The sequence below is a fragment of the Myodes glareolus genome, chromosome 10 (genome assembly GCF_982192425.1).
Source record: "Myodes glareolus chromosome 10, mMyoGla1.1, whole genome shotgun sequence".
NCBI classification, from domain to species: domain Eukaryota; kingdom Metazoa; phylum Chordata; class Mammalia; order Rodentia; family Cricetidae; genus Myodes; species Myodes glareolus.
This window is the reverse complement of record NC_142035.1, coordinates 11,724,480-11,746,774: the sequence shown is the minus strand read 5'-3', so window position 1 is coordinate 11,746,774 and position 22,295 is coordinate 11,724,480. Positions and strand designations below refer to the sequence as shown.

The 22,295-nt window shown below is 45.9% G+C and overlaps 1 protein-coding gene and 1 long non-coding RNA gene across 2 annotated transcripts in view; one reads left to right on the top strand and one right to left on the bottom strand.

Annotated features, from left to right (window-relative positions):
- B4galt5 (beta-1,4-galactosyltransferase 5) overlaps positions 1-18,172 on the bottom strand; it is a 56,565-nt gene extending 38,393 nt beyond the window's left edge. The window contains exon 1 of the mRNA XM_085696996.2: positions 17,998-18,172. Within this exon, the coding sequence (XP_085553122.1) occupies positions 17,998-18,112 (115 nt within the window). The 5' untranslated portion in view covers positions 18,113-18,172. The remainder of the gene's footprint in view (positions 1-17,997) is intronic.
- Positions 18,173-18,467: 295 nt separating this feature from the next.
- Positions 18,468-21,869, top strand: LOC148120569 (uncharacterized). The gene is made up of 2 exons (XR_015739012.1): positions 18,468-18,530; positions 19,061-21,869. It is a non-coding gene; the product is annotated as an uncharacterized LOC148120569 (long non-coding RNA).
- The last annotated feature ends 426 nt before the right edge of the window (positions 21,870-22,295 follow it).

The window sequence follows — 22,295 nt, the reverse complement described above, 5'->3', positions numbered from 1 at the left end:
ACCAAGATGACTCAGCAGCTCACGCCTGATTCCTAAAATTCACATGGTAGAAAAAAATGACTCCCACAAGCTGTCTTCTGACTGCCACATGCAAGCCCACACGTAATAAATAAATGTAATATAAAAAATAATAACAAAGGCTGGGGATACAGCTCAGTGGTAGGCCACTTGCCCTAGCAGGCACAAGGTCCTGGGTTCCATCTGCTGCCCCTTGGATAAATAGGCAGACAGACATAAGATAGAACCCTAAGTTCACATTGGTAGTAAACATGACAGAGAGCACCAGAGTCTTGACTAAATTGAAACAAGGAAAGGATCACGCAGCAGGCTGTGACCACATGAGCCTCCTTAACAAAGGAACAGACTAGAGCTCTACATCATCACACAGGGTGCATCAAGACAGGCCATCACACACGAAATCTTACTACCAAAGACACAGATCGAATCTACTATGAGAAATCTCAGACAAACTCGGTGTGAGAGAGCTGTACGGAGCAGAGGTCTGTCATTCAAGATCAACAGTGTCACAGTCCTGAAAACTGAGAACTGAGGAACTTTTCCAGGGGGCCAAAAAAACAGAGCAATAAAGACAATGACTGTGATCCAGATCCTGTGATAGCAAAGGGACAGTGTTGAGGTAGAGTGGTCTGGTGGTACAGGTCAGTGGTAGAGCATTTGCCTAGCAAGCAAGAAGCACTGGGTTTGATCCTGAGAACTCTCCCCCATCCCCTTTAGGATCTCAGGACTAGATGTCAGTCAAGATTCCTGTTAACTTCTTAATCATTATGGTTAAATCTCCTTTTGGGTATCTGTTTGTTTATTTGTTTGTTTGAAAAGCACATTCTGGAAGAATCTGCAGGAAGAGAGAACCTTGTGTCAATAACAGAACTGTTCGGTGCTGCAGGGGTGCCTCAGTGGTTAGGAGCACTTACTTATTAACTCACATGGAGCAGCTCACAACCATCTTCAACTCTAGTTCCAGGGATCTGACACCCTCTTCCGGTCTTTGCATGCATGTGGTGCATAGAAATTCAAACAAGCACATATACACACATGTAAAATAAATATTTTAAATTATTTTTACATACTACTCAAATATATCACATTTTGTCTTACGATCCATCTAAAATGTTTGTTTTGAAATGCAAGTTTGTTCTAAAAGAACTGAAATCTCTGGGAACAATATGAGCAGAACTCCATGTACCCCAATGCAATTTCATCCCTAGGGAACAGCTGAACAGACTCATCGACATGCACACTCGCACAGCAGGGATGCCAGTTCAAGCATACCCACCTGCTGCTTCAGAAAACTCTGGCCACAGGACAACCAGGCACAGCTCCCTTTGCATGCCACTTCTACGAGTAAACTTGAAGATGTTTACATGAACTACATTCATGGTGTTTCCTAATCATTTCACGTTTCAAACTTTTTTGGGTTCGTGTTGGTTGAGTCCTGGTGACTAAACTGCAGTCACCAGGCATGGTGGCAGGTATTTTTACCCCATAAGTCAGTCACCTTACTAGCACTAGGATTCTCTTTATAACATATGTCATTAGTGAAACTTGTGCCTACTCTGCCCCTTGTAAAGGCTATAATTTTTTATTAAACAACTTTACATGGTATCATGAATTCTAAGACTATTTACATCATGCTATGGCAAAATTAACTACACAATAAATTAATAAAATCACCTTTATAGACAGGTAAGTACACTCCACTAATGGCATTCTCATGGTACACACAGATATTCTTTAAAAGGGTGGAAAAAGAAACCATCTTGTTTAACCTCAAGTCAGTCATCTCCAATAACTCAGAAGCATGGGGATATCCTGAGTGACTGAAAAAGAATGGGAAAGGCACCACCCTTGAAGGCCTACACTAAGCTCTACTCCTGCCGCCACAGAACCAGGGACAAGCCCGGCCACCGTGCCCACAGCAGTGCAGGACTAGAGAAAGGAAACACAGGCAGCACAGAGCACTGGTCCTTTGGTTCCATCTCAAAACAACAGACAACAAGCCAAGCAGCTGAAACTCAATCCCAGACAGCTTCCTAATCCCTAAAAGGGCCCCTGCTCAGATCAACCAAAGAACACAGCAATCACCAGGCCCACACAGGTTCTCTGCTTTACTGAACCAACCATTAAACTGTTAAACTTCACATTCAATTAACAGAGTGTCATACCATTTGCTGGAATATGAGATTCTCTTTAACTTTTTCAATAGTATTTAGGAATGAAATTAAGTATATTTGAGACCAAAGGGTCAAGTATTTTATATACCAACAAAGACAACATTCTTTATGGTTTCTATATCAAAAATCCCTACCAGAAATAATCTTATATCCAGACACTGTATTTATAGTTATAACAGAGAAACAACTATCCTTGAAAAGACTACAAACAGCAAAGAGATCATTTGGAGAGCAGAACCTGGAAATCCAGAGTTCAAACCATCTCAAAATAAAAGGAAACGGAAAAAGTGACAGAAAGAAAAGAGAGTGAGCTAAAAGAGTACTCTATAGAAGTGCAGCCCTGACTCAGTCATTACGTTCTTCACCTCAGCCTTCTCAAGAGCCTGTGTTCACTGAAGAAAACAGAAATTAACATGGTGACAGAGGTGTGCAGAAGTAAATTAATGTCATTTCCCTTTATCACTCTTGACTTAATGGTTCAAAAATATTTTTCCAACAGAACAAGAATGGCAACATAGTCAAGGCTGGGGCGGTGGTGCACACCTTTAATCCCAGTACTTGGAAGGCACAGGTAGGTGGGTCTCTGTGAGTTCAAGGCCAGCCTGGTCTACAGAGCGAGTTCTAGGACAGGCTTCAAAGTTACAGAGAAACCCTGTCTCAACCTCTCCCTCCCAAAAAACCTACTCAAACATGATTTACCTCAGAAGGTACATGTCTAATGACACAGCTCACAACAGTCTTCTGGTAAGCGGAACAATTCAATGAAAAGTCTGCTTTCCAACACACAGCACATACCTGAAGCATCAGCTCTGAATGTGCCATCTATTTTACTGTTTTAATTAGCACTAATAAGTTAGCAGGGCTAATAACACTAAAATTAGATCTGTGGTGTTTAACTGGTGGTGATTGGGCAATGATCTTGAACACAAACCACAAGAGCCAGAGACAGACTGGCAGGTGCTTCTGCAGGCCTTTTCCCTTGCAAGTACAGACTTGGCTCTGCCCAAGGCTGGTATAAATTAAGCACAGTAGAAATTAGCAACAGCTTCTCAGAGGAAGGGCCAAGGGCATGGCAACACACAGGTGCTATACTCGAAAGCAGAGCCTCCCGGGCACAGGCTTCTTCACCTTCACAGGTTTACCACAGCCTGGGAAGACATGGTCCCTGCAGAAATTCTGAATTTCAAGAGTGAAGGTTGGGAGTGGTAGGAATTTCACTGAGACCAAAAAGCTTTGGGCCCTGCATGTACCATTCACTACAGATTCTAATCTATAGACAGGAAGCTTCCCACTCACCTACCCAGCATAGTAGTGAGGGCACAGGGACAGTAAGGAGACATTTGTCTGAAGTGGTACTGGACTTCAACATCTGCATATGATCTCTCAATCCCCCTGCTGTCCCTGCAGGCTTACCCACTGTCTGTCATCGTTTTTCACAGGATGGCACCTGAGATCACAGGCCTCTGAAGGAATGAAGGCCAGTCACTCAAACCTTCAAAGGTCCAGGTTACAGACTAGCAGACCTCTCTGGCTTGCATTCTATTCTATGCTGGGGCAGGGAGGGGCTCTTTCAGCCAGCCCTTCCACTTTGTTTCATGGTAAGTCCCTAGTCACATCATGGAAGTCCAATATACTATTTATTTTATTGTAGCCCTGAGGCTTTCTATAATAAAGTCATTACTAAGGAAGCAAATTAGCATGAGCCTAAAGCCAACCCCCAAAGTCCCTCTTAAAATTCAAGTTAATCTTCCCTAGTGCCAAGTGAAATCTGAACAAATCTAAACATTCTAATTCCTACAAATCTTAAGATTCTTAATACTTTAAACCAGAGTGAAAAGAAGCCAGCCTCCCAAGTCAACAGCAAAACAAAATCAACAGTGCCAAACCAACTTCTGACTTCTTCCCTCTTCCAGCTTCTCACTGGCTCAGACTGGTAGCCCAGGCCAGAACCTTACAGTGGAAGATCCAACAGCCCTGCAGATGACTCCAGGATGTGCCCTGGCCTTGCTGCAATGGAAAGGAGCTCTTCCTACCTTGTCCTCATACAGAGCATGGGAGAGTAGCTCCCATGAGGAACAGGCTTCTCACATGGGTGGTAATTTCATAAACAGCTTGGTTCTTCACTCTCCAAAGAACCAACAATTCCAGATCCTAAGAAAAAAAAAATGCCTCCTGAAGCAAACTTTGAGCTGGGCATGGCGAGTACATCAGTAATCACAACACTCCAGAAAATAAGGCAGGAGGACTACCATGAGTTCCAGGTCAGTTTAAACCATAGTGAACCTTGACTAAAAAAACTCAGAGGGATGACAGGCAGCATGTCTGAATCCCAAAGACAAAGCACAAAAACATGTAAACATGGGAATCATGGAGTTAAGTATTCCTCTAATTAAAACTAGAAACGACACCCACAGCAGCTTATATTCTAAGTCAGGGCGGACTGTGTCCTTATGTTTATTGATTATTTTACCTTAAAGACTCCAGGCTAAGGATTAAAAAAAAAAGCAATGCTGCACTCACTTGTGGTGTACAGCACCACAGCCTTCACACAGCGTATATACACCTATGGCGCACAGCACCCCACTGTATATACTCTGAGCTTTACTGTGACTTGAAAGCATGGTTAAAACCTATCTTGAGTCCTAAATTGGGGGTCGGGGGAAAGCCTCCCACTTGTCAACAGCTCACAGACTGTCAGGGTCCAATGCCCCAACATAAAACTACTTTTCCCTAACTGAACCAGTGTGGAGGCGCAGGGAGGTGAGGGTGGAGATGAGACACAGTTCACACAGCAATAACGGAAGGGAGTCTGAAGATCACCTACGTTTATTATTCAAACACCTTTTATTCCCCCAGGTAAACTAAGGTGGAAGCTCATTAATATTCTCTTTCTGGGATGCGGGAGTACAGTCACACCTGCAACTGGTCACCAGCTTGGAATCCACACCTCTTCCCAGGGGAATTACATAATAACAAAAGAGAAGGAGCAGCCCATCCTGAGACTTTTGTAGCCACAGGTGGTCTGGCAGGATAGTAACTGCCTTGAAAACTAACCATGGCCGGAGAACTTGGCTGTCACACCATGTAGAAAATATGGCTCTACAACAAATCTGTCCCTCATATAGCCAGCAAGCATCTGACTTCAATGGGCATGATGACTCTGAAACTGTGCTGATTCATACTTTAGATCATAATTAGCATTTTTACAAATCCATAATGTTCTTAGCCGAGTTTCTTGCCTTGAAGGTTTATTAGTAGTAAGAGTGTCAACATACTCCAGCAATAGGGATCACTCAGAATCTCAAATCTGTCCACCTTCACTGCCCAACACTTATCAACAAGTTCTTCCTGAGATCTGATAGTATGGAAACCAGGGTTACAGCGGTGACCAAGAACATCAAGGCCCATGAACCTGTTGAATGAGAGGCCTGGGGCTGGCAGCACAGAGCTGCTGCATGAAAACAGTCATTAGCCAGTCTGCTGGAGAAGTGCTGGACGGACAGGAAGCAGGTTCATGATGCAAGACAAATGTTTTCTGAGCACCTACTAAGTGTCACACTGATATGATCTTACTATGTAGCTCTAAAAAGACCTTGAACCCTCAGTCCTCCTGTCTCTGCCTCCCAAGTACTGGGATTATAGGGGTGCGCTGCCAGGACCCTCTTTACACACTTCAGTAGCTGGAAGATGGCTCAATGGTAAGAGTGTGCACTGCTTCTCCAGAGGACCCAAGTTCAGTTCCCAACATCCATGTGGGGGTGGCTTCACAACTGCTGGTAACTCCAGCTCCAGGGAAATCTGACTTTCTCTTCTGACCTCTACATACACACTCAGACACATATACACATAAACAACAAAAAAAATCTTAGGGATAGAGAGGTGGCACAGGATTAAAGAACTTCTTGTTTGGAAAATACATATGGAGACAGATAATGGAGTTGCATTTTCCAAATCTCACTGTTTGTTTAACCCTGAAACTGTATTGTCTCACATAAAAATGTAGTAGCCTTGTCTTGCATGAATAAATAGAGAACAGTATTTAGAAGCAGAAAATGTTAATATGTTGAGTTATATTTTAGCCCTACTTAACAAAATAGTCAGTAAAAGGGAAACATGGACAATACGGCTTGGACCTGTTCATTGGAAGTGGTCACAGGATGCTTCCAACACTTAAAATACTGAATGGAATATTTCAGGTTTGACAAACAGATGAATCTCTTAAAAATAATCTGAAATCAGCAATCACAGAGGGCACGCCTGCAATCCCAGCACTGAGAGAGACTGAGGCAGGAGAACTGCTACCAGTTTGAGGCAAGTATGGGCTATATAAAACCATGTCTTAAAACAACTAAGAATATGCCAGGTGGTGGGTGGTGGCACAAGCCTTTAATCCCAGCACTTCAGAGGGAGAGGCAGGTGGATCTCTGTGAGGTCGAGGCCAGCCTGGTCTATAGAGTTCAAGGACAGTCAGGGCTACACAAAGAAGCAGTGTCTCAATTTAAAAAAAAAAAAAGTATACGTAGATCATGAGAAAGAAACTTTCACTCCATCCTTTCAAAAACCCGTTAGCAATCTCAGACCTCAGGCAAAAGGCAGAAGTGTCAGCACTGAAAACAGTTGGGGGGTTTCACTCGGTCAGTTGTTTTTTTGTTTTTTTTTTCTCCTTCAGGCTGGTCTTGAACTAAAGCAATTCTGCCTCATTTTTGGGTGCTGAGATCAACTGCTGTTAGCCACCATTCACAGGTAGGCTCTAGACGTAAGCCCTAGCACTGAAAATAAAACTAAGTTATTTTATCTTTTGTGCCTCAAAACACATTATTAGGAAAATAACAATGACAAGCCACAGAGTAAAAGTAAATATATTAATACATAAATACATATTACATCTGATAAAGGTTTAATATTATTCCAAGTATTACACAGTAGCCAACCAACACAAAAAATGTTAAGTACCAACAGGGAAATGAAGACTGAAACCAGAATGAGATACCATTTCTCTCCACCACATGCCTTTTCTTCTGAAGACAGGTTTCTTATAGTCCAGGCTGGCTCTACACCTACTATGTGCCCTTGACCTTGAACTCCTGATGCTTCTGCCTTCCTAGTGTCCCACCACACCTAACAATTCATTCCCTCTTTCTCTCTCTCTCTCTCTCTGCCCTCCCCCCCCCCCCCCCCCCCCCCCCGCCTTGTTCACTTTCGAGACAACATTTCTCTACGTAGCCTGGACCCTTCCGGCTGGAACTCACTCTGTAGACCAGGCTAGCTTCAAATTCACGGAGATTTGCCTGCCTCTTCCTCCTGAGTGATAGAATTAAAGGTGTGCACCACCACTGCCCAACAGCAAACAGTTTTAATTACAGCACACAGAAGGCAGAAGCAGGCAGATCTGTGAATTCCAGGTCACTTTGGTCTACAAATCGAGTTCCAGGCCAGCCAGGGATACACAGAAAGACCCTGCCTAGAAAAACAACAACAACAAACAAACAAACAAAACAAAAACACCTGGGGCTGGGGATGTAGCCACTTGGTAAGTATTTGTCCACCATGCATAAAGTCCTGGGTTCAAACTTCAGCACTGCATGAAACCAGACATGGTAGCCCAAGACTATCATACAACACCTGGGGGGAAAGGGCAAAAGGAAAAAAAAAAAAAGGATCACCATTAGCTACCTGGGGCCTCGCTGACAACACCAGCTGACCTAGAACTCACTCTGTAGACCAAGCTGGCCTCAATCTCACAGAGATACATCTGCCTCTCCTGTAGGGAGTGCTTGAATTGCAGGCATACACTACCACAAGGGCACTTAATGTGCTTCTTCTTCCCTCATTAATCAGGGAAGCATACACAGTGTTTGCTGCCAATCCAGATGAAGGAAAATTACAACCCAGAAAATGCCCCTATCATTACTGTGAGGATACAGAGAAAAATGAGTATTTATTTTAGAGACCAAATGCTTTTACACACAATTCACACAGGGCAGATGTAGTGTCTCCTCCCCACACTCAAGAGGTAGAGGCAATAGGATAAGGAGGTCAAGGCTAGCCTCCATCAAAACTTGGAGGCCAGTCTTGAGTAAAAAAGAAATATATAAGCAGTACACTGTGCCTTGTTCAGTCATTCTGTAGCTATGAGCAATGTGGCTCAGCACTGGGCTAACCACCACGGCCCTGGATTATTTTCCCCCTCAGACAGGATTTCTCTATGTAGCCCTGGCTGTCCTGGAACTTGTTTTGTAGACCCGGTTGGCCTCGAACTCACTGAGATCCACCTGCCTCTGCCTCCTAAATGCTGGGATTAAAGGTGTGTGCTGCCCAGTAAAACCCTGGAGGGGGCGGGGGGGGTGTTAAGCCTGTCTTTTCTGGTCTGTCTGATTTGACTCCCTCAAATAGTAACTTTTAGTAAATCAAGTTTAAAAAAAAAAAAAAAGATGCAGAACTCCTCTAAGGTAAAACATAAAAGCAAAACCCTGATCCAGGAACTGAAGAGATGGCTCAGTAGTTAAGAACACTTGCTGCCCTGTGAGAGGACTGTAGTTGGGTTCCCAGCAACCACACCAGGTGACTCATGAATGCTTGACCTGACCTGCCTGGGCACTCAATCACACACAACATACATACATACATACATACATACATACATACATACATATAAACAAATACCTTAAAAATTCTTCCATTCAGCCAGGTGGTGGTGGAGCACGCCTTTAATCCCAGCACTAGGGAGGCAGAGGCGGGCGGGTCTCTATGAGTTTGAGGTCAGCCTGGTCTACAAGAGCTAATTCTAGGACAGGTTCCAAAGTTACAGAAAAACGCTATCACAAAAAAATTAATTAATTAATTTAAAAAATTCTTCCATCCAAATACTTTATTTCAGAATTTTCCATATAATGGGATGGTAGAACCCTACACATGTGCAAAATTAGGGACTCCCAGGTTTGCAAAACAAGTCAGTCTCCCTACAATCAACAATTTTGTCACTCTTCTGAATGACAATAAAGGTTTAGCTAACACAAATATGGCAGCAGTGTTATGTAGGAAAATAATATTTTCTGAGCATCACAAATGGTCCACTGATCCAAAAGATAAACTAAGCACAAACACTTTAGGCTTTGTGTATAAAAGCATAAAAGTAGAATTTCTCAGCTTGATCCAGCTGTTTTCGTAAAATGGAGTCTTTCTCTTGGTGGGCTTAACTTGGGGAGCTAGGATACAGTTTCCAAGTTTGTTGTCTCATGTCCAAGAATAAGGAAACTGCAACATGGAGCAAGCAGAATGAATGGCAGTTTTATTAAGGAAGCGTGAGAAAGAACTCCCAAGCATGGGAAGGGCTCTAAAGGAGGAATACTGTCCGGCTGCCCTGCCCAGTGGGCTTTTATAGCTTTTATAGTAGTAATCAGAGGGAGACTGAGGTCATCTTTAGTGAGATTGGTCATTTTTGAGCAGAATATCAGGTGCCGAAAGAGGAAAGAAGTTCTGAGTAATGCCCATTCAAGGGAGGTCCCCAGTGCTCCATGACTAGTTTATGATCCACAGAGGCTCTGTCCTCACTGCCTAAGAGAATCAGCTCCTGCATGAAGCTGAATATATTGGCTCATAGCTGTAATCCCTGCAGAGACAGGATCTTGGGTTCAAGGCCAGCCTGAACAACAGAGACCCCCATCTAAAAACCAGACAAATGGGAGTGGTTACTGTCGTTCACAGGTACAGTGCTTGTGTAGCACACACAAAGTTCTGGACCGGCCATGGTGGCACAGGCCTGCTGAGGAGGAACAGGCAGGAGCATGGGAGGTCAAGGTCATACTCTCCCAATACAACAAACTTTAGGTCAAATTGAGCTATGTGGAATTGTCACAAAAAAAAAAAAAAGTTTTTTCAGCATATCTTCTAGGCTCAGCAGAGTGACACCATCATTAATCCCAGCACTCAGGAGGCAGATGTCGAGTGGATCTCTCAGTTCAAGGCCAGCCTGGTCTATATAGCGCTTTCTCAAAAATATAAAAAATAAAAAACAGAACCTTCACAATCAGCAGTTCTATGAGACGAAAACACATTTTCTCTTTTCTCATCTTTCCAAGTTCCCACTTTACTAGACACAGAATTAAGCAATAGGTTTAAACGCCTATAAATTACGGTGTTCAGAACACCTGGACAGAGAAAAAACAGTTCTGCGCACTGGTACTTATTACAATGTCTTTGACTTTTTATTAAAAATGACAAAGAATTGTGCCCACTAGCATACAGAGATTAATTTACAGCCCAATTCTGTGATCACTTTCTGACCACTCCACGGTGGCTACTCCACTGCACAGCTCATCTCCGTAATTAGGCCACTCCCTACCTCAAAGAGCTATTGCTAACTGATGCAGCTAACTAAGGCACCTGGGAACAGCATCCAGGCTCCTTCCATAGGCTGTGTCAGTGTCACGAAGAGGAACAATGCCCTAAGGCAACCAACTGCTTACTCAAGCTAACAAAGAGAAGGGGGAAAGTGGGGAATCCGAGAAGGGCCAACTCTCTGAATTATTTAAAGTGCCACCCATGCTGGGGGAAACTGAATTCGTGGGAGGATCCCATTTGAACGCTCCTCACACAAAGGCACCATATACAAAGTCATGAATCACAAGGTTCTGTTCTTTTCACTTCACATCCACTAAGCTGGGACTGGAGGGAAAGTGCAATAGGCCCTGTTTGCTGCTGAAAAGTAGGATGAGGTGAGGGGCTGGAACTGGAAAAAAGCAAAACCCCTCTCTACATATTAAAATTTAAAGATGACCCCAGGGCAAAAGATGAAACCAAGACAGATAACATCCCAGGGACACACAGACCATCCTTGGCATTCTTTTCTTTTATCAGACAGACATCAGTGTAGATTCCAAGTCTTGAATGCCAGGCCAATGTCCTCAAGCAACAGCACCTCAAAAGGCAGGGAACCACACACAAATCCTTTCCCAAACTTACAGCAGCAGAGTTTTCCCAGGGAATAGGGAGGAGTTCTTGGGCTAGGGTGGAGCTCTCTGGTAGAGAGCTTGCCTAGGCTCTATCTCCGCAGCACCACAGAAAAGGGCAAAAGGGTCTAGTTCATGTAACCTGATATCAGAAAGTGAGTTTATTCTACAGTCCACAGGGGAGAAGACCCAACAAGTTGTCACCTAAGTGTGAATGGTGCTCAGTCCCAGTGCAGTTTAGAGCAGTTGGCCATCTGAGTCAGGAACAGCAACAAATGTAAGAGGCTTTGGGCCCAGCTCTATGCCAAGCCCTTTTATACCCACATTCCAATTTAATTATGACAAGCACATAGAGAAGTAGTCTCCTCCATGGACAGGTAGGGGAAGGGAGAACGAAGTGCCCTCAAAGTCAGGGCTGACTGGAACAGAGGTATAGCTGCCACCTCAACTAAAGCCTCCACAGCTGGGCATGCAGGTCCTACTCATCTCCTGCTAGTCCCTTACTATTTCCTGCCCCAGGGCCCCTGCATGTCCTGGTCCTCCAGCACCACAACCGCCATCCACAGACTGATGAGTGACAGTATCACATTCAGCTTTCAACCAGGCTCTCTGGTTGACCCCAAGATCTTGAAATTTCTCTTGCATGAATCTATCTCTATCAGAATAAAACACAAAACCTTCTCCTAGAAGGGACCACAGGGGCAGAAATACTCTGCCCTCCCCACTTCTAAGATATCCCACAATGAAAGTGCACAAGAGGGATGCTACAAAATGACCTGCTGACTAAATGAATGAAGTCTCTCTACCTGCCTAGGTCTCTCTACCTAGGTCTGCTGATGACTGACTGACTTGGCCCTTCGGGACATACTGTCTTCCATTTCTATGTGTTTCTTTTTTTTGTTTTTTGAGACAGGGTTTCTCTGTGTAACAGTCCTGGAACCAGCTCTGGACACCAGGCTGGCTTCAAACTCATAGGCCTGCCACTACCTCCAGAGTACTGTGACTTAAAGCAACACCACCACCACCCAGCTTCTATGTGTTTCTTGCAACTGATCTTGCCATCATCCATATGACATGTGTGTCTGAGACATTATAATTCTTAACTCTGGGCAAGGGAATGGCTCAGTCTGGCTGATACACCATCTTTGAAATGAAGCTGCAGTCAGAACTGACCACATCTGGGAACAAGACAGGCATGCATACTCCAACTTACTGAGCCATTTTCTAAATACTTTTTGTCTTAGTGATCTACAAAAAACAAAATGTTAAAGGCAAGTCCTGGGACCTGATGAATTACTGTGACTTCCCTGATAGCTCTTGACTGACTGGAGGCCTCTCTGCCCACGCCTACCCTGCTGGCTTCTGATTAGCCCTTATCTACTTAGCGTCACCTCTACTGCTATCCCTGACAGACCTCAGCAGCTCTCCATGCCTTACTGTTTTCCTCTGAATGGTGGTATATCCCTCCCCTTTAACAGTCACAAAAGCCAAATCAAGGGGACCAGGTGAGTCAGCAGCATCTTGGCCATTGTGGTTTTGGATTGTCACTCTCCTGAAGAACTCTAGAAAGACATGGCAAGAGAGCTCATCCCACTCCTGGCTGTCATGATCCTGACCAGTCAGACAGAAGCAGATCCACCTTTCAAACGACCAAAGACCAACCAGCTCACTCCAAATCTAACACCTTCTTTATAGAAAGCAAGAACTCTGCAGAGAGAGAACCAAAGACATGGCCCACACCCTGACAGCAGGTGAACTGTTCCTTCTATAATCCAGCCTACCTCCAAATACAGGGCTGTATGCAAAGACATCTGTCCAGAATTTGGGAGCTGGAGGAAGAAAGATCAGAAGTTCAGTTCATCCTTAGCCACAGATCAAGTATGAGACCAGCCTACGCTACAAGAGACCATGTCCCAACAGAACACAACCTGTGAACCTGAGTTGGAAAGGGAACATGGCGGGGAGGAGAGATGTCTTAACAGGAGAAGGTACTGAACTTTCTAAAGTAGAATAATGCATATACCCCCACAGTGTTTCCTCCAGAAAACACAGTGTTAAGTAATGGAGACATTCAGAAGGCATTTTGAAGACAGTAACAACAAAAGGGTTTTCCTGCCATAACAGACTAAAAGAGATCTGGACATTTATTTCCAGTGTTTATTAGAAAAAAAAAATCTATTTGAATACGTAAAACATGTACTTTCTGTATAATCTTCATTTCTTTTTTTTTTTTTTAGAATTCAGTATCTTTTTAGAATATCAACAAACTAGCAGCATTCCACATACTAAATCATTCATTAGCCTGACTGAGGTATAATTTGTTTGTTTTGTTTTGGGAGACAGGGTTTTTCTTGTAGTTCTGGCTGTTCTGGAATTCGATTTGTAGACCAGGCTGGACTCAAATTCACAGTGATCTGCCTGCCTCTGACTCCTGAGTGCTGGGACTAACGCCATGTGCCACCATTGCCTATCAAGGTATAATCTTTTTTTAACACAAAGAAAGGCCTGCAATCCCAGATACTGAAAGAGTATAGGCAAGAGAATTGAAAGTTCAAGGTTTGTCTCCAAGCTAGAGTGAGTAAAACCCTGACCTGTCTTGATCTCCCTACTTTTTATTACATTTATTTATTTGTTTGTTTCTTTATTTATGGTATGCCATGGGGAGATTATAAAAGTCAGAGCTCCTTCCTCCACATGGAATCAAACTCAGGTCATGAGTTTTACTCAGTGAACCCTCAATTCTCTCTCTCTCTCTCTCTCTCTCTCTCTCTCTCTCTTTCACACACACACACACACACACACACACACACACACACACACATACACACGAGGAAAACCAAATACTTCCACAAAATTATTTGGTCAAATCAGGAGGGATCTGAACAACTGGTTCTTTCTTGTCTTTCAAACACGCGCCACAAACCAAACTTTCCTTGGGACTAAGCAGACCAAAACAGGAAAACCATTCCCCATTTCCTTTCTTCAACTGTCAAAGAAGCAGAGAAAAATTGGTTGAAATGGCAAAACAGAACTTCAAATAGTAAAATATCAGTAGCGTGCTGTTAGCCCTGACCGCCTGCGTGCAGCGCCATTCTCCAAGGGTTCCTGTTTTAACAACTGGCGGAGGTCAACAGCCCTGCACATCTTGCCAAACGAAGGGACCATCAGATCGTACTTTATACCTGCATCTGTGAGCAGCTCAAGCCCATTCTCCTTTAAAGGACCTGGTCAGCCTGGAAGTCCTCTAAGCTCTGAAATTCCTCTAGTCAGAGAGTCATAAATAAGATCAAAGTTTTCTCCAGAAGAGAGGGTATATCAACACTGCAGGTAAAAGTGATAAGAAACATTCCTCAGGCTGTGGAGAAGGGCTTCAAGAAAGGATACCTTATGTCCCAAATACCTTCTCTCCTTCCTCTTCTTTTTCAATTCTCAGCCCCTAAAAGTAGGGATTGAAGCCAGGGCCTCACACATACTGGATGAGAACTCTAACGCTGAATTATAGCCCCATGTGTTTTTTAAAAAGTTTATTTTTTTATTTATGTGTAGAATGTGTATTCACGAGTGCATGTGTGTGTGTGTGTGTATGTGTGTGTATGAATGTGCTATAAGTGTGAAGGTACCTAAGAAGGCCAGAAGAGGACTTGAGATCCCTTAAAGAGTGTTAGAGGCAGTTGAGAGTCTCCCCATGTAGGTGGGTGCTAGGAGTCAAAATCAGGTCCTCTGGAAGAGCAGCAAATGTTCTAACTGCTGAGCCATCTGTCCAGTTTCAACTTTGTTTTGGAACACGGGGTCTCACTAAGTTGTGATATACTCTGGGAGGAATGATGTCTCTTAGTCCTAGGGCACATGGTCATAAGGGCTACAAATGGAGTCAAAAGCAAGGACTAGTAAGGTGCAGGGGGAGAGGGATATCTGGGAGAAAGGTCAGGTCTGCCACTTTCCACTGTACCAGAAAAACAGACCAGTCACCATTTGGAAATATACTAGACTGAACTACGGTTGATATACAGCCTACAAGATACAATTATTTAAATTTATTTATTTTTATTTGCATTGACGCCAAGGGTGCTGGAGCCCTCGGAACTGGAATTACAGGCAGCTGTGAGCTGTCATATGGGTGCTGGGAATTGAACCCCAGTCCTCTGGAAGAACAGTCAATGCTCTTAACCATTGAGCCATCTCTCCATCCCCTACAAGATACAATTTCATTTGGTTCAACTTTATGTTCTTTATGTGGATTGATATAGTGACAGTCACCTTTAATCATAGCACTCAGGAGATAGAAACAGGCAGATCTCTGCAAGTTCTGGGACAGCCTGGCCTACATAAAGACCCAGTCTCAAAATAAGAAAAAATAATTTTTTTGTATATGTATAGGTGTTTTGTCTATGTGCGCATGTCTGTGGGCCATGCATGTGCATACCTGGTACATTCAGCAGTCAGAAGAGGGTGATGGATCTCCTAGAATCAGAGTTACAGATGGTTGTGAGCTACCATGTACCTGCTGGGAATTGAACACAAGGCCTCTGGAGCAACCAGTGCTCTTAACCACTAAGTTATCTCTCCAACCCTCTAAGCTCTTTTTAAGTTTTTGAGACAGGGTCTATGTAGTCCTGGATGTCCTGGAACTCACCATTGCCTCACTATATAGACCAGACTGAGCTCAAACTCACTGAGATCCTCTTGTTTCAGCCCCCCTAAGTGCTGGGATTAAAGGCATGTGCTACAATACACATCTTAAGTTCATTTTTATAACCATCTCAAATAAGGTTTTTATATCTGAAGACACATAAACCCTTACATTCTCTAGACTGCCTCAACCTTTGAGAAAGCTTTACCATAGCACAGTTGAAAACCAGACATTTGAAAAACTAAGTTCATTAACAGAGAAGGCATGGAAGGAGCTAGTGAGATGGCTCAGCAAAGAACAACACTTGCTGCTTTGGGGGAAGAACCAGGCTTGGTTCCTAGTGTCAACATGGGGACTCATAACCATCTGTAACTCCAGTTCCAAGGGATCCAATGCCCTCTTCTGGTCTTCATAAGCATTGCATGCATGTGGTGCACAGACATACATGCAGGCAAGACATCCAAACATCAAAATAAAAATCTTCTTCTAAAAAGCAAGATAAATAAAACGGCCAAATAGCTAAATGTAACTGGTTATACAGATCCTAAGACTCCTTCTTTTTACTGATTCTCCCCACCCCCTCTGCCCGTCTCCGGTGCCAGGCATCAAACGGGGATCTTGCACAATGCAAGGTGCCACTCTACCACCCAACCACACCCCAGCCCTGCTGTTCCTATTCTGTACCAATGCACTTGAATCCACAATAGATCTGCTCTCTCGCATACTTCGAAGAAGCTACTAATGAAATTCCAAGTTTCCTCTTGCAGTGACACAGGATTTGGGATTCTAAGTGTGGTGGCAGCACAGGGGATCCACTGACCTGAAATCGACCACTGAGGAATCTGAAGTCAGTAAGTTGAATTTCTGTTGGAGAGTCTGGCTTCTATCCTTTCTTATCAAAAGAGTGATCACCATGGAGATACAGGGGCTATATAGACACAGACCATAAACACCCAAAAGGACAAAAAGAGGATCTGACTGGATGATGCCTCTAGGTTTAAACCCATCAATTCACACCCATTTTCCGAGAATCTTATATCCTATTCGCTAATGAGCTCTCTTCTCAATTAATTCCACTAATTAGTTCTCTATTCTTGTTCAGCCAGAATTCCTGTCCTTTTACTTAGTAAGCCTAACAAGCCACAAAAATTATACATCCCTAGTGGGCTCACCAAGTCAGTCAGGACAATCTCATGTTGGTTCTTCCATCTTCCCAGATGAGGCTGACAGTACGAAACACCAACATCTAATCATCAAGTGAAACCAGCTTTAAAAACTAATCAGGAGAGAACCTTCCACTGTCTCTCTGGAAATTTCTCTGCCAGTTCAGAGTTGCCAGGTCAACAGGGCACAGCAGCATTTACTACTCCTATCACAGAGGCACCCATCCCAACCATCCAGAATCGGCCCCACCCCAACAGCATCTTCTCATTTTTCACCATGGGGTGAAGTTTTCTCCAGAACTCCAAGACCACGCTAAGGCAGACAAGTCGCATCCCTTAAACCTTTTCCCTTCTGTCCCACAAACTACCTGTAACAAATTTTATTTCTTTATTTCGAAGACTGGGCGCCCGCTATGGAGATGAGAACCTTTAAAGGGGCACTTATGGCTCTCCATTCCTTAGAACCCGATGAGGCTGGGGTTCGTGTCCATTTTACAGAGGAGAGAAGCTGAGGGCCCAAGGTCATACAGGACATCTGACCTCAGTGTCCTCTGCCCTTAACCCTCACGCAGCCTTTGCCTTCTCATCAGCCTCCCTTCTGTTCCGGGAAAGGCTCGTTTGCTCCCCAGGCTGTCTCCCCCCTCTAAAGGGCGGGCCTTGGAGGAGAATCGCTACCCATTCCGTCTCTTCTCTTAGCGCCCCCTCCCTTCCACCTGGCACCGTTTCCCCAAGGCCCCTGTCACAGCACCTCCTCCAGGGCCAATTCAAACTTCCCATCGGTCCCCAGAGCAGGTCCGGTCCGCTACGAGGAGCCGCGGGCTCGGGGGAAGGAGAGGGGGGAGGGGAAAGGGGCGCGCAGCCCGCAGCCCCGCCGAGTCTGGGCAGCGGCAACGCGCGGCCGCGGGGGGCGCGGGCGGCTGCGTCAGGGAGGAGGCCGCGCGTGCGGGCGAGCTGCGGGGCGGCGCGGCAGGAAACGGCGAGTCACGGAGCGCGGGGCCGGCCGGGGCGGCGGCGCGGGCCGCGGAGGGAAGGGGCGTGGGGTGGCCGCGGGGTCTCCTTCCTACCTATGCCGGGCGCCACATAGACGAAGTAGAGCAGCGAAGACGACAGCGAGAAGAAGAAGAGCGCGGCGAGCAGCGAGCGGCGCGGCAGCCGCAGCAGCCCCCGGCGGGCGCGCATGCTGAGCCGGCGGCCGCTCGAGGGCCGGCCCGGGCCCCGCTCCCGCCGCTCCGGTTCGCCGCCTGGGCCTCGGCCGCCGCCTTCCGGGCTTCGCGCGCCGCCGCCTCGCCGCTTTCAGCCGCCGGCCGCCGCGGGCCGGGCCACATGAGGCGGGAGGGGGGCCGGCGGCCAGAGGAGCGCAGCAGCGGGGGCGGGGCAGGAGGGGCGGGGCCTGATAGGAGGGGCGGGGTTTAAGGCCGGGGGTGGGCGGGGGCAAGGCCCGCAGCCTGAGGAGCAGATGGGGGAACCCGGCCTGAGGCTGGTCTGACGGGAACCGGAGAAGGGCGGGGCCTAAGGTGGGGGCGGAACGGGGGCGGGGCCTGATGCTAAGGGCGCCGCCGCGAGCCCGAGGAGCACACCGGCAGGGACCCGGCCTGAGGTCTGATTGGGGGGATAAGGGCGGGGTCTGAGGAATAAGGGCGTAGCCGCGAGCCTAAGAAGCATTTCGGCGGAGCCTGGGACTGAGTCCTGACGGGGAGGAGAGAAGGGTGTGGCCTGAGGCCGGGGGCGGGGCAAGGCGGGGCCGACAGGCTGGGGAGCGCATTGTGGGGCGGGCCCTGAATGTGGGGGCGGGGCGGGCGGGGGACCGCGCGCTTGCCCTCTAGCCGCGGGACCCTCGCGCGGCCGCCGCCCATGCTAGCAGGAAGCATCTCGCTAGTACGAGTTGGTTCTGGATGCAAGAACCCAGCGCGGGGGCCAAGGGGTGGTGGACGGACACTGAATAACCAGGTAGCCCGCCGCGGCGGGAGAGCAAGGATGCAGAGGCCGGGGCTCTGGTGTTCGCCCTCATTCATCCATTCATCCCTGTCACCATTTATGATAAAGTGCCAGTTACGGATCCCGGGACTGGGGATGCACCACGGGGCAAAAAAAAAAAAAAAAATTTAAAAAAAAAAATCTGTCTTCTAGGAACCTGCATTCATGTAGAGAAAGAAACCATAATAACAGGTGAGGGTAGGAGATATGAAGACAACTGAACATGAGAATGTTTTGGATGTGGATGCGGTCTGCAAAAAGGCTCCCGTAGGTAGCGTAAACACAGGAAAGAGAACTGTAGCTGGAGAATAACCTGGTGTAAGAGAAGCCCCACCAGCAAGAACAGTTGTAAAAAGCCCTGAGGGAAGAAGAGGCTTGATCTGCTGGCAGAATGAATCTAAGGACAGTGTGGATAAAATGCCCAGAAGGAAGGAAAGAGCCAAACAAGGTCACTTCCTACAGGACAGAACAATGGTGGTGACTGTCTGTGCAAAGACACTGAGAGCCTAAGTCCTGAGGTAGCTGTCTTTGTCCCTATTGCACAGATGAGAAAACGGAAGTTTCTGCAAAGAGAAGCGAGCCATCCAAGTCGTGCAGGAAGGGCTCTGATCAAAAGTGGCCCGTCACCGCGGCAGGCCCTTGACCACTAACCCCTACTTCTCATTCTGCGCTGTCAAGTGTTCCTCTGAGCCCTGACTTTCCCATCATCTCTAAAGCCAAAGCCATGCCTGCATTTGTGTGTTCCTTTTAGTTTCTCCGATCAGAGCTCCACAAGGACAGAGATTCTCTTTCACATTCTGCTGTGTCTGTGTACCTAGCTTAGAGCCTGAGACCTATAAAAGCAGCAGGTGTGTGCAGAGCACCTGCTAAGATCGGAGTTCTTGAAGTCCCAGAGCAGGCTCCACCTGCTCAGGCAGAAAGTCTCAGAACCCTCAGTGAGAGGGAACCAGTCGTCGTGACACCTTGGGCTGACCTCCACACTTGAACACCAGTACTCATATGTACACACAATAAATAAAGTGTTTCAAATAAAATACACATAGAAGATCAAAGTAGGTTTGAAAGGGATGAGATGGAGTTTTTCTGGATGAAGCGTCTGGTCCTGATCAAGGCCATAGCCATGACTCAGCAGGATCCTAAAAACATCTAATCCAAGCCTGGGCGATGGTGTTGCACACCTTTAATCCCAGCACTTGGGAGGCAGAAGCAGGCATATCTCTGTGAATTTAAGGCCAGCCTGGTCTACAAAATGAGTTCCAGAATAGTCAGGGTTGTTACATAGAGAACCCCTGTCTCAAAAACAAAACAAAAAATTAAAAAAAAAAATCTAATCCGGCCTCTTCCTTTTACTTCTTCATACTGACAAGTTGCTTGGTTGGTCTCTGACCTCTGTTTCTCTATCTGTAAAGCAGAGGCTCCCCCATTCCTCCAAGTTGATGTTCCACTGTGAGTATTCAGGACGGGATCTCTGTAAAGTGTCCAGCCTGTATACTTAGGCAATTGGAACCATTCCTATTCTTAACATAATTAATCCAAGGACAGCATGGGCTACATGAGACCCTGCGTCAAAGAAAAAATTCCCAACTAGCAAGGTGCCCTGTTCTTCCCTCACTCTCCTGAAGGTTCCAGATGCCTACCCTGAGGAGGTCATTGCACAAGGCATAAACACTTAGAGGTGAGATAGCATCTCTGGGCAGGGCAAGACTGTCTCAATTCAAACTCCTGAAGGTAGAGAAAACCAATGCCTCCCAGGATCCGTTGGGCCTGGAACCACTGAGTGTTTCTCCAGCCAGAAGCTTATGTAAGCTGAGTTTAGGTGGCTGGGAGGTTCCATGTGGTTAATCATCCTCTTTCAACTGAAACGAAACTTTAAGTGAAAAGGGAGGTTAGCATTTAGGCCAGCCACTTTGAGAGCTGGTAAAGCCTCAGAGTGGCACCAGCTTGTAACCCCAACACTTCAGACATGGAGGCCAGTTCAGAGGCAATTGTTCACCTCAGCACAGCCTGGACTCTCCTAACTGATCAGGGTTATGGTACACTGCAGCCTGCTTCTTCATTCATTTTTTTTTAAGATTCATTTAATTCTAATTATGTGTATGTGAGGTCAGTGTTCATGGGTGCAGGTGCCTGCTGAGGCCAGAAGAGGAAATCAGATCCTTCTGGAACTGGAGTTACAGGCAGTCCAGAGGCAAAGGGATTACCACGAGTTCAAGACCAGCCAGGACTACCTAACAAGACCCTGTTTCAAATATGAACCCCAAGGTTAGGAAGGGCAGTACATGGGTACCAGGGCTTCAGTACAAGCATGAGGACCTGCTGAATCCCCAGAACCCACATAAAAGTTGGATGCATAGCCCAAGAGTCTGTCTATAGTGCGGGTGCTCCTGTGGGAAGATGGGAGGTGAAGACAAAAGAATCCTCAGAAACTCACAGGCCAGCTAGCTCAGTGTGCTTAGCGCATACACACACACACACACACACACACACACACACACACACACACACACACACAGAGGAATGAACACACAGACACACACATACATACATGCATGAACACACAGACACCCACCTGCATATATACAGGAATGAACACACACATATATGCACATACCCACATTTATGCATGGATCCACACATGCACATACATGCATGCATGCATATACATGCCATTTGTTCACACACAAATACAAAAATATCAATAACAACAAAACCCTCTTATTTTGTTTAGGGTGTAGGGGAAGCACTGTTGAAATGGTCTCCTAACCTCAGCTGGCCTGAAACTCTCTTTGTAATAAAGGGTGACCTTGAACTTGTGATCTTTAGGTCAAAGACTTAGTTCAGCTGGTAAGGACACTAAGGTCCTACGTGGTGGGTGGATAGAATTGACTCCTGCAAGTTGTCCATAGATCTGCATCATCTTGTCATGGTACATGACACACAATAAAAATGAATGTAACTTTTCTTTTTTTTTAAATTTATTTATTAAAAATTTCCACCTCCTCCCCGCCTCCCCCTCCCTCTCTAGTCCTAAGAGCAGTCAGGGTTCCCTGCCCCGTGGGAAGTCCAAGGTCCTCCCTGCTCCATCCAGGTATATAAAGGTGAGCATCCAAACAAACCAGGCTCCCACAAAGTCAGTCCATGTAGTAGAATCAAAACCCAGTGCCATTGTCCTTGGCTTCTCAGTCATCCTTCATTGACAGCCACATTCAGAGGGTCCAGTTTGGAATGTAACTTTTCTAACATTTAAATTTTTTTATTTTTTGTATATGGGTGTTTTGCCTACGTGAATGTCTGTATAGCACGTGTGTGCAGTGTCCATGGAGATCAGGAGAGAGCGTCAAATCCTCTGGGAACCAGAGTTACAGGCAGCTGTGAGCCACCACGTGGG